Source organism: Nicotiana tabacum, chromosome 8 (genome assembly GCF_000715075.1).
Source record: "Nicotiana tabacum cultivar K326 chromosome 8, ASM71507v2, whole genome shotgun sequence".
In the NCBI taxonomy this organism is placed as follows: domain Eukaryota; kingdom Viridiplantae; phylum Streptophyta; class Magnoliopsida; order Solanales; family Solanaceae; genus Nicotiana; species Nicotiana tabacum.
In genome coordinates, this window is record NC_134087.1 from 130282587 (window position 1) to 130294368 (window position 11782).

General features: G+C 41.5%; 1 protein-coding gene across 3 annotated transcripts; it reads left to right on the plus strand.

Moving 5' to 3' along the window:
* Positions 1–571: 571 nt before the first annotated feature.
* LOC142162809 (uncharacterized) lies at positions 572–8641 on the plus strand. Of its 3 annotated transcripts, none has more exons than XM_075219644.1 (3): positions 572–1129; positions 5245–5525; positions 6311–8641. In XM_075219644.1, exon 3 carries the CDS (start codon positions 6962–6964, stop codon positions 8273–8275), a length of 1314 nt encoding a protein of 437 aa, XP_075075745.1. In that variant the 5' UTR covers positions 572–1129; positions 5245–5525; positions 6311–6961; the 3' UTR covers positions 8276–8641. The 3 variants fall into 3 exon arrangements, with proteins under 3 accessions (XP_075075745.1, XP_075075744.1, XP_075075746.1); XM_075219645.1 differs by having other exon boundaries at positions 586–1129; positions 5245–5521; XM_075219643.1 differs by lacking the exon at positions 5245–5525.
* The last annotated feature ends 3141 nt before the right edge of the window (positions 8642–11782 follow it).

Below are 11782 nucleotides of genomic sequence, written 5' to 3' on the forward strand. Positions count from 1 at the left end.
GCACGTGATTTCTTCCCTCTATGAAAGTAACTCCTAAAAATAGACCAAAATAATTTTTTTTAAAGGAATTTTAGAAGTTTTTCTTTATTTAATTGCATTTCATGCATGTTTAATATTTTTTAAAATCAATAACAAATCATAAACAAAATCATAAAAATTGTCACGTTTTAATTTATGCCATTTTAGGTTCAATTTGCATGTAGGAATTTATTTTATTTTAAAAAAATCACAAAATGGTCATTTTTACATATTTAGATTTTAGCCTTAAAAATTAGCATTTTTCTTTAGTTTTAAGTTAATTAGTTGTTTTAATGTTAAAAATAAATAAAAAAATTTAATTTCTACAAAATAGATTGATTTAAGATTTTAATTAATTGGATTTTAAAATCGAAGAAAAGAAAAGGAAAACAAAGAAAGGCAAAAGGGCCATTTTGAAGCTCAAAATCGGACTGGGCCAGCTTTGGAACAACCCATTTGATTTAAATCCTTAGCCCATTTTAAAGGCCCATACCATTAACCCATTAACTCTTTCTCCTCTTTATACCCTAATCCCTCATATAAAAGGGGAGCTAAGGCAAAAAGAGAGGAGAGGATTAGACCCTGATCCCTATCAAAAAACAGCATCTCCCATTTTGTTTTCCGCTATTTTTCTTTCTTCTTCCACAAAAACAAAATCACAATAAACAAACCCCAATCCCAAAAAGAGTTCCAAAGCTAAAGCAAAAATCCATCAGATCCCAAGCAAAATGGCGCAAGAAAATGATTTCGAGCTTACTTAAGTTATTTGACATGATTTACTTCCTATTTCAATCAATTAAACGTTCGGTGATTACTAACGAAGAGTTTAGGCATAAAGTACTTTCAAGCCATCTAGAGATTACTGATAGAAAAGAAGTTGAAGAGCAACTCCGATTATTGCTAAAAATAGCTCCTGAATGGATCCATGAAAAGGTGGCATCTAGTAGGGATCGTCTCTTGTGTTGGTTTCGGACTGAGAATTCAAGCTGAGTGTTGTTGTTCCATCGCTAGTTGAACTCCATAGTCGTCTAACTGTTATTTTTGTATCCTGCTGAAATTTAAAGAGCTGCTGAAATGCTATGTGATTTCTGGAATTTTGTTGCAAGCTTAGGTACACGTCTTTGACTTGTATTATTGTTTGAATTCTAACATGTTTCAATTTCTTTGCTCTTCTATGAAATTCAGATCTGGCTTTGTCGACTTCAATTTTAGTTTTCGTTTGGTTTTCAGATTTGTTGAATTGAAATAATTGATGATTTTGTGGATTTGGTGAAAGTAAAATATATAACACTTGAATTATTTGGTTATTAGGAATGGTATCTCATTTGAGAAAGTAACTGATTAGAAAAAATGGAAGATACAAGCTTTTAAGTTTAATAAGCTTCGTGTTGAATTTTAAAGTGCAATAATTTATGAGCGAAGAATTATTGGAGAATTAATGGAACAATTTGAGTTTAATTTATGTTTTTCTAGCTAGGATGTAGCGATTAGAGCTGAAATTTTCGTGCATCACAAAATGTCATTTTTGAATTCTCAGTTTATGTACATGTTTAATATGGTCTTGCGGAAATGGTTACTATTTTGGATCGACTTAGCACTCAGCATAGTTGATTTTATTATGCTTTAGTTTTTTTTTTAATGTTCTTTTGCCACCTTATTACCAAGGAGAGTAGAAGTTATGCTACGACTAATGATTGAATCGAATTGAAGATTTTCAATGAATTTTATCTCCTGGTATTGTTGAAACAGATCCACGCTTGGCAGACTATGAGACTTTATAGAATTAAATGACTTATGAACCCCTTAGTTTGCTTTATTTGAGTGCAACCCTTTTTTTAAAATAATTTGAGGCGTGCCATACCAAATAAAACCCCTAAATGCATGGCCCTCATTTTAACTAACTTCGTTTTGATCCTTAGAATTCGAGGTGCGCCATTTAGCAAATTTCCATGGCCCTCGCAAAGTTGCAAACGCGTAGTTGCTTTAGGCGCATTATTCTAATAATTTACATTCTTAAAATCGGGTGTGCATTTCATGTGACCCAAATCAAATCTTAAAACGTTGAATAAAATATGTTTAGGATTGCGGGTGCATTTCATGTGGCGCGATCAAAAGACGTATTTTAAACGACGTTCAAATCTTCTTTAAAAGTAATTAAAAGCGGTTAAGAGTTAAAATTGCACATAGGTTAAAACATGTATTAAAAATCAGATAATTAAGCTGAATATAACAGTTGAGCGACCGTGCTAGAACCACGAAATCCGGGGATGCCTAACACCTTCTCCCGGGTTAACAGAATTCCTTACCCGGATTTCTGCTTCGTGGACTGTAATACAGAGTCAAGCTTTTCCTCGATTGGGGATTCAACTGGTGACTTGGGATACCATAAATCTCCCAAGTGGCAACTCTGAATCTTTTAATAATAAATTCTGTTTCGATTGTCCTTTAATTGAAAAAACTCTCTTATATACTATACTCCCTTCCGGGGGTGTAGTGAAAAAGGAGGTGTGACAACAGTCCGTGGACTTCTCCGGTGCAATGTGTGCCGAAGAAGGGTGGTATGACCGTGGTGACCAATGACAACAATGATCTCATTCCCACTAGAACGATCACCGGGTGGAGAGTTTGTATGGATTACCGGAAGCTGAACAAGGTGACTAGAAAAGATCATTTCCCATTGCCATTCCTTGACCAAATGCTTGATCGCCTTGCGGGCCGGGCTTTCTATTGCTTTCTGGATGGTTACTCGGGGTACAATCAAATTCTAATTGCCCCGGAGGAACAAGAGAAGACCACCTTTACATGTCCTTATGGCACCTTCACTTTCTCTAGAATGTCATTTGGATTGTGTAATGCTCCGGCGGCCTTCCAACGTTGCATGATGGCTATTTTCACCGACATGGTGGAGGATATCTTGGAGGTCTTCATGGATGATTTCAGCGTGGTTGGGGATTCTTTTGAGGAGTGCTTGGTAAACTTGGATAGAGTGTTGGCCTGATGTGAAGACACCAACCTTGTTCTCAATTGGAAAAAGTGCCATTTTATGGTAGAAGAAGGTATAGTGTTGGGTCACAAGATCTTGAAGCGAGGAATTGAAGTTGATAAGGCCAAGATTGAGGTTAATTCGAGGCTCCCTCCCCCTATTTCTGTCAAAGGGATGAGGAGTTTCCTTGGGCACACGGGTTTCTACCGGAGATTCATAAAGGATTTTTCTAAAGTGGTACATCCGTTGTGCAAGTTGCTAGAGAAAGATGCAAAGTTCTTGTTCGATGAGAGTTGTATGCAAGCATTCGAGCTTCTTAAGCTCAAGTTGACTTCTACCCCCATCATTACCGCACCAAATTGGAGCTTGCCTTTTGAGCTCATGTGTGATGCTAGTGACGTTGCGGTTGGGGCTGTTTTGGGCCAAAGGATCAACAAAATATTCCATCCGGTGTACTACGCAAGCAAGACCATGAATGAGGCTCAAAGGAGCTACACAGTCACCGGGAAGGAGTTATTGGCTATTGTTTTGCTATGGAAAAGTTCTGACCTTACCTTACGGGGGCCAAAGTGATAGTGCATACCGACCATGCCGCCCTTAGGTATTTGATGACCAAGAAGGACTCAAAGGCAAGATTGATGAGATGGGTATTGCTTCTCCAAGAGTTTGATTTGGAAATTGTTGACCGAAAAGGGAGTGAGAATCAAGTGGCAGACCACTTGTCCCGTTTGGAGGAGGAGGGGAGGCCTTGTGATGGCCTTGAGATAAATGATGCATTTCCCAACTAGCAACTCCTTGCGGTATCAATGAATGGAATGTCGTGGTTCACCAATGTCACAAATTATCTTGTTACCGGAATCATCTCGTGTGAGCTCTCTTCCAACCAAAGGAAGAATCTCAAGCGGGATAGCATGGATTTTTATTGGGACGAGCCATATTTGTTTAAGATTTGCACCAATGGTGTGATTCGACGATGTATCCCGGAGGAGGAACAATTGGGTATTTTGGAGGCTTGCCATTCCTCTCCTTATGGTGGCCATCATGGCGGGGAGAGAACGGCTTCTAAAGTGCTTTGTTGCAGATTTTATTGGCCTACCTTGTTTAAAGATGCGGGTGATGTGGTCAAGAGATGTGATTAATGCCAAAGAGCCGGCGGAATTTCTAAAAGGGATGAGATTCCCCTCAATACAATTCTCGAAGTGGATATTTTTTATGTTTGGGGCATCGATTTCATGGGTCCTTTTGTCAGCTCTTGTGGGAACACTTACATTCTCGTAGTGGTGGACTATGTCTCAAAGTGGGTTGAAGTCGTGGCTTGGCCCAACAATGAAGCCCGGAGTGTTGTGGCATTTTTGAAAAAGAGTATCTTCACAAGGTTTGGCACTCCTCGTGCTATCATTAGTGATGGGGGGTCTCACTTTTGCAACAAGGCTTTCGACACGTTGCTTTTTAAGTACGATGTCAATCATAAGGTTTCGACCCCCTATCATCCTCAAGTAGTGGCTAAGTGGAAGTCTCCAACAGAGAAATTAAGAGTATATTGTCTAAAACTGTCAATGCTAATAGGACCGATTGGTCGAAAAAGTTGGATGACGCTCTTTGGGCTTATCGGACGGCTTACAAAACTCCGATTGGTATGTCTCCATATCGGTTGTTGTTTGGGAAAGCTTGCCATCTTCCGGTGGAATTAGAGCACAAGGCCATGTGGGCTTTGAGGAAGTTGAACTTAGAATGGGATGTTGCGGCAAATCTTCGGGTTGAACAACTTAATGAGCTCGATGAGTTTAGATTCCATGCCTACTCCAGCTCGTCCTTGTACAAGGACAAAATGAAGTACCTTCACGAAAAATATGCTCGGGGAAAGGAGTTCAAGGTTGGAGATATGGTTCTCTTGTTCAATTCCTGGTTACGTCTGTTTCCGGGTAAGCTCAAGTCAAAGTGGAGTGGGCCTTTTGAAGTTGTGTTCGTGACCCCATTTGGTGTTCTTGATCTAAGGAACAAGAATGGTGAAGTATTCAGAGTCAATTGACATCGGGTCAAGCATTATCTTGGGAAATTTGATGATAGCCATGTGGTGGCACTTCTCCATCTAAAGTGATGTACTGGTAACATGCGTCGTGCCGCGACATTAAATCAGGCGCTGATTGGGAGGCAACCCATGTCTTTTTATTTTTGTTGTTTTTTGTGTTTTTCTTGGTAGTGTAGGTTTGATTTTTGAACTAACTAATTGTGAGATGTTGCAGGGATTGAGTTGATGCAGTGCAAAATAGTTTGAAAAAAGTTGAACAGTCTTTGAAGTTTGCCAGTGCAGCCGCATTGCACTTTGTGCGGTCCACACTGGTGATGGTCAAAAGTGGTGCTCTCTGAAGTTTGCGACCACGGCCGCATTCCATTTAGTGCGGTCCGCGGTGGACCTTCGCGACCACGGTCTGCTTTTGTATGGTCCGCAGATGTTGCCTTCTCAAGCTTCAAGTGAAGACACCCAGCGCGGTCTATAGTCAGTTTTGTGCGGTCACGCTGGTAGGTGAGGATGGGTCCCATTGCTTCTCTATAAATAGACCCCAAGGGTCACCCTTTACCCTTTTTGAACTCTTAACACTCAGAAGCCTAAAAGCACTGTTCACACTCTCATTTGATTGTAATTCTTGTTTGCATTGATTAGTTGCATTCCATCTCCACAATCTGGTAATATTTCATCCATATTTCATTGATTAATTTTATACTTGCCTTTTATTTTCATGCCCACTAGTCTTATCTTCTTTTTCTTCTCATAGTCTTTATTTAACTGTTAGCGTAGGGTAGTTTTAAATGCTGGGTTTGTGTGCTGAATATGCTTAGTGATTGGGCAATTGAGTAGGGACAAGTTAGGTGTAAAAATTGAACAAAAATAGCAAAACCTTAAACCCTAACTTAGAGCATGTGCAAAATACTCTCTGCGGCCCGCGGTCGCCTTTGTGCGGTCTGTGGTGCCCTGACGCGGTCCGCATTGCCATTTTGCGCGGACCGCGGTGCCCAAGTGACTGAAATTGAACCTATGCCCAGCGCGGTCGCATCGCGATACCACTTTGTGTGGACCGCGGTGGAGAGATTCAGAGGAGTGGTTTTCTAGACCTTGTCCCAATGTGGACCGCGGTCGCCTTTGTATGGTCTGTGGTTCCCCTAGTGCGGTTGCACTCCTATTTGTGTGGGCCGCGATGCTCTGTTCTGCAACTGTTTCTGCAACATTTAATTTGTTGTCTGCAATTCAATTTCAACACTTGTTTCATTGTATGTGCTGATACTAACCATGTTAGATGTGTATGCTTGCAGATAATGGTCAAACAAAGAGGCAAAGGCTCAAAACAACCCGGCCAAGGTGATTCCTCCTGGGGAGGGAAGCAAAGAATGGTAAAATCACTCCCTAGGCTATCAAAAACATAAAGGACATGAGGAAAGCAATCAAAGCGACTAACAGAGCCATTGACAACTCGGGGAGTGAGTACGAGCCCTCCCGGGAGATCTCTTCAGATTCGGTCCCACTTTACATCCTGTATCCGGAGAGGGCCATACATAGAGACACTCCCCCTCTTCCCCTAATGCTCAAGCTTCAATCAACATTTCTTTTGGGTCGTCTAAGGGCTCAGTAGCAGGTAGTGGGGATGAATACTCTACCTCTCCTATAGCGTCAATATCTGGAGAGGGTGCTAAGGGTGATGAGGGAGATAGGGAGTTACCTGGGGGTGGTGTGCCTCAGGTTGGGGGTGTTGACCAGACTAGAAATCCCGCTGTTTGGGAAGATAGATTCTTCAGCCAGGTGGCGTTCCACAAGTTTAGGGAATGGTGGCCGTCACAAAAGTTGATTCTTGAGAGGAGCTTCATTGACAGAGACCTTCTACCCCTACACCCCATTGTACATAGACAGTTTCAAGCTCGAGTAGGTTGGGAGTTCTTTAAAGATAATTGTATGACGCGAATGAACACATGGTCAAGGGGTTTTATAGCAATGTGGCCCACATCTTGAAGGGCACTAAAGTGACCAAAGTGCGAAACAAAAATATGATATTTACCGGGAAGGCACTAAATGAATACCTGGGGTTCGTTGAAGAAGACGAGTCCTTATATAATGAAAAGTTGGCAATGGGCGAGGAGGTTCATCCGTGGTTAGCTTCATACCTGGCAATCCCGGGTACGGTTCCAGAGTGGTTGCAAGCAGGGGCCAAAATACATCGGAGGACCTTCAACTTTGAGGCTAGGGCGTGGTTGACTTTTGTGTGCAGTCGGCTTGACCCCACTACCCATGATCAGACTATTCCACTTGTCCGGGCTATTCTTGTTGCATCTATTATGGCGAGATACCTTATCAATGTGGGAAATGTGATGTCCCGCGTTATTTTTGCAGTGGGGGTTGAGTATGATCGGAACTACCCTTTTCCCAGCACCTTCACTATGTATTTCCGGGACCTGAAGGTGGAGAAGAGACCTTTTGACATCAAGGTCAAACCTGTGGCTCCATTTTCATGGTACAGTTTGAAGGGGTCAGACAACCCCAAGGACAAAAATTACAAGCCTCCTGCTTCTGCCCCAACTGGCCAGTCTGAAGAGCCGGTTGCGGTAAAGCCCTCCACTGAGCCTACCTCCACAGTTGCTGATATGCCTTCTGGACCTTCCACTACTACTGGTCCCTCTACTTCAGCTGGCCCGGAGATTCCATCTTCCCGGGCCCATCCTATCACTGCCCACCAGCTGAGCCAGACACTTCTTAGCTTGAACAACTGGATGTCAGTTGCGTCATCCAAGTTGTCCACCTTCACTTATACCATTGCGGCTCAATCGGCACCGCAGCCAGCTCAGCTTCCACAGTCTATTGAGGACACATTGAATAAAATCCTGGAGAACCAGGAAAAGATCATCAGTACTCAGGGTGCCATGGCTAAGGCAGTGGATTCACATGGCAAGGCCCTGAAGGAGATTGCCCGAGAGCACAAGAAGTTGCGAAAGACAAGGGCTTCCAAGAAGTCGGTGAAAGAGCTGAGAGCAGATGTGGACAAGTTGATGGCAGACCAGATGCCTCTTGACTTATTATTCGGGGATCCAGCCCCAGTAGCAGCACCAGTAGTAGAGCCACAGCAGGAGCAGACTCAGAGGCTTCCTAGGAAGAAGAGGAAGCTCCCTAGTGCAGACGAGGCGATCATCCGATTGGCATACCCACAGGAGGTCTCCTCCAGTCAGCCACAGGTTTCTCTAGATATTCAGCCCGTACAAGTCCAGGCCCCAGTCCCAGCAGCTGAGCAGTAGGAAACTGGTAACCAGTCTGAGGTTCCCGTACATACAGAGGACCTAGGGACCACTCATGTTCCCATGCATACAGACGAGGCTTAGAGAGCTCCTATATCCTTTCATCTTGATTTTTGATGCTTATTTGTTTAGTTGGCATCGGGGACAATGCTAGCTTTTATTTGTGGGGGTGCGCCCTACTTTTTATCCAGATGATTGTATATATTAGTTGACTTAGTTTATGTTTCTGTTGATTTTCTATTTGGTCTGTATATAACTTTACATTTAGTTACTTTTATCGCACTTTTTATCTTTCATTTGGTCTACTTTTTATCCGGATGATTGTATATATTAATTGACTTAATTTATGTTTCTGTTGATTTTCTATTTGGTCTGTATATAACTTTACATTTAGTTGCTTTTATCGCACTTTTTATCTTTCATTTGGTCTGTATATAAAGTTACATTATTGTATATATTCATCCCCATTGTATATTCAAATCCGTTATTGTACACATTCATTCTATTTTCTATTTTTGTAAAAATTTAGTTTCTTAGATAGGCTCATAGCTTTTTGTTCTGTTTTGGCACTTTCAATTTGGTTTTCTTAATGCCACGGTTCTTTCCAAAGGTGGAGTATTATGTGAACCGGGTGGCTCTTCCCGATGATGGATGGCGTGACAACCTTCTTAAGGGTTTGAGTCCGTTTTTAATTTTTCTTTTGTTTTTAGTAATTTATAGTTAAGGGTACCTCAAGCAAAGCTTCACTTGGGCCTAACACATTTGCCTTTGATCTCATGGTCAAAGACAAGTGGTTGTGTTTAGGATGGTGAAAGTAGTGACCTTGAGACTCTTGTTTTGACCAAACAAACATCATGTGGTGTTTCGGGACTATTGTGTGCTCATTCGTGTCTAAGGTTGTTGTGGGCCCCCGACTTTATGTATTTATCAATCCTTGAGTGTGTGTGATGAGAAATCAAATTGTGAGTCCAAGTCCCGAGCCAATGGTCTAGAACTTGCCCTGAATGTTTGTTGAGGCAAATTTTTGAGTGAAATTCGATTTGAGAAGTGATTATAAGCTCTCCTTGATCCAAATAATAGTCGAACAATTCCATAGCCTACCAATGATATAATCCCTAGCTAACCCTTTTGAGCCTTAAACTTTTTTCTTTCAAGAACCAATGCTACAAGCCTATACCCGTTCTAAATTATACCCTCTCTTGGCACCCAAATCGTCCCTTGAGTAATGGCAAAAGTCTAAGTTTGGGGGAGAGAGACAAGAAAGGAATAAAGTGGTAAAAGGTACAAAAGAAAAAGGAAAGGAAGGTGATGAAAAAGACAAAAAAGAAAAAGACAAAAAGAAAGCCCAATGCGCAAAGTATAAAACGGGATTCAAGAAAAACAAAAGTGAAAAAGGTGTGGAAAAAGTAGAAAAAGGAGAAATTCTTTGAATTGTATAACAAAGAGTGATAATATATCTCTCTAACCCCTTGAAAAGAAGTGAAATACTCAAAGAGTCATAGAGAATTGTGCCAAAATGAATCAAAAGAAGTGCTTAAGGGAAGATGGAACCCATATAGACCAACAACTTTTCCTACCCTGAACCAAAATCCTTCACATTGACTCCATAAAAGCCCTATATGATCTTGAGTTGGATGACGCTCGCATTAGTGGATACTTACATGAGGGTCAAGCATATGGTACTTAGAGTCGGACTTGTGACCTTTCCTTGAGAAACGGGTGAATTCCCATTAACCTTAGTTTGTGTGCTTATACTCTAAAAGGTGAGGTTTGCTTAGGGAGAGTTGAGGATGTGTGAGTTTGGGTTCCACAGCGACCAAAGTCATTGAGAGAGTTCTTTGATGTAATGAGTCAATTCTTGATGCTCTTGTGTCACACTTGATCCATAGTTTTTCAAAGTTTAAATTTTGTTAATGATCCATTCGTATTGAGGGAAATTGTTAGTCCCAATTGATGCTTGTTGAGGTTACTTTAGGTTAGCTGGAATTACTTGGATTTTCCTTTAAGGGGTGGGTCTTATTTTGTTTGCTTGAGGACAAGCAAAGGTTTAAGTTTGGGGGAGTTGATAAGTTAGGATTTTAACATGTTTTATGCCCCTACTTGCCTATGCTTTGATCATATATTGTTACAAAATAGTCCTAAAAGGCTCACAAGTTGTGCTTGATTGTAGGTTTGATCGACAAAGTGATGAAATGTCAAAGATCGGCTCAAAAAGGAGTGAAACCTGCTCAAGTATCAAAGACCAAGAAATCTAAGGAAAGAAGGCCTAGTGCGGATCGCGCAAAGTTGAATGCGGCCGCACTACGTGGTTCAGAGAGTTGGTAAACCAGGCTAGAGGCAACGCGGCTGCGGTACACATCTCATGGTCCGCGGTGAAGGCTCTGTGGCCGCACTACTCTTTTGTGCGGTCCGCGGTCATGAGATTCAGAGAGATGAAAGTTTGCAAAGCCAATGCCATGCGGTCCGCGATCGTGATTGCGCGGACCACGCCAGCTCCCTCCGCGGCCGGGGTCCATTCTACGCGGTCCGCGGAGTCCAAGTTCAAAGAAGCAAAAGTCAAAGTCAAAGAGCCCAGTGCGGCCCGCACTGACCTCGCAAGGGTATTTTTGTCCTGTTTTTCTAGCCTAGTATAAATAGAATATTTTACCATTTTTCGGTCATCTTTGGTATTCAGACGTGAGCTGCGCTCCTGAGAACGATATTTATAGCCATTTTTGGCACTTTTGCTTTACATTTACGATAGATTCTTGTCATTTAATTTTAGTAATTAATTAATATGTTTAGTTCTTCATCTATTTCTTCAATTTCTTTATCTAGCATGAGTAGCTAAATCCATTAGCTAGTGTTGTGGCTCAACCCTAGTGTGGGTAATTGATGGGTGTTGCCATCTAGTGTTAGATTGACTATGGGTGTTTGTTATTTGGGTTGATTTTATGTTTTAATCTAGAATTGGTGGTTGCAAACACTGATTCAAGCTTTGTGGGTTTAATTCTTCTTGAGAAAGAGAGTCTATGACCCCAAAATTGACCCAACAAGGAATTGGGATGGACTCATGAGAAATGATAGTCCCAATTAATGGGTTAAACCTCGAGATAGTAATTACCTTACTTGAACCCTAGTTGCTTGGTCTAATTTGCATACCCATTTGGTCTCGAGAGACTCAATTGGGCAAAATCACTCTCTCTACTGAGATATGTGAGAGTGGGTAAAATTGTGCAACGGTTATAGCATAAGCCCCAATCATATCAATCAAACCTTAGTAATATCTACCCGTCAATTAGCCACCTAGGTAGTGTCACGTCCCTAGTGCCCTTCTTCCCATTAGATACAACTTAGCAATATTCTCGTAGCATAATTTAGTGTTAATCAATAATTTTTATAAAAATAGTTATAATTCGAAAACCCAAAAATGTTTGAAGTGACATTAGGAGTACAAACACATCTCTAGGCTAGACAGACAATCCAACTCCACTACTAGCTCCCTGAGGAAATCGATCCCGACCCTCA

Coding starts and splice junctions, on each gene's coding strand:
- LOC142162809 (XM_075219644.1), top strand. CDS start 6,962: ATGGTCAAGGGGTTTTATAGCAATGTGGCCCACATCTTGAAGGGCACT.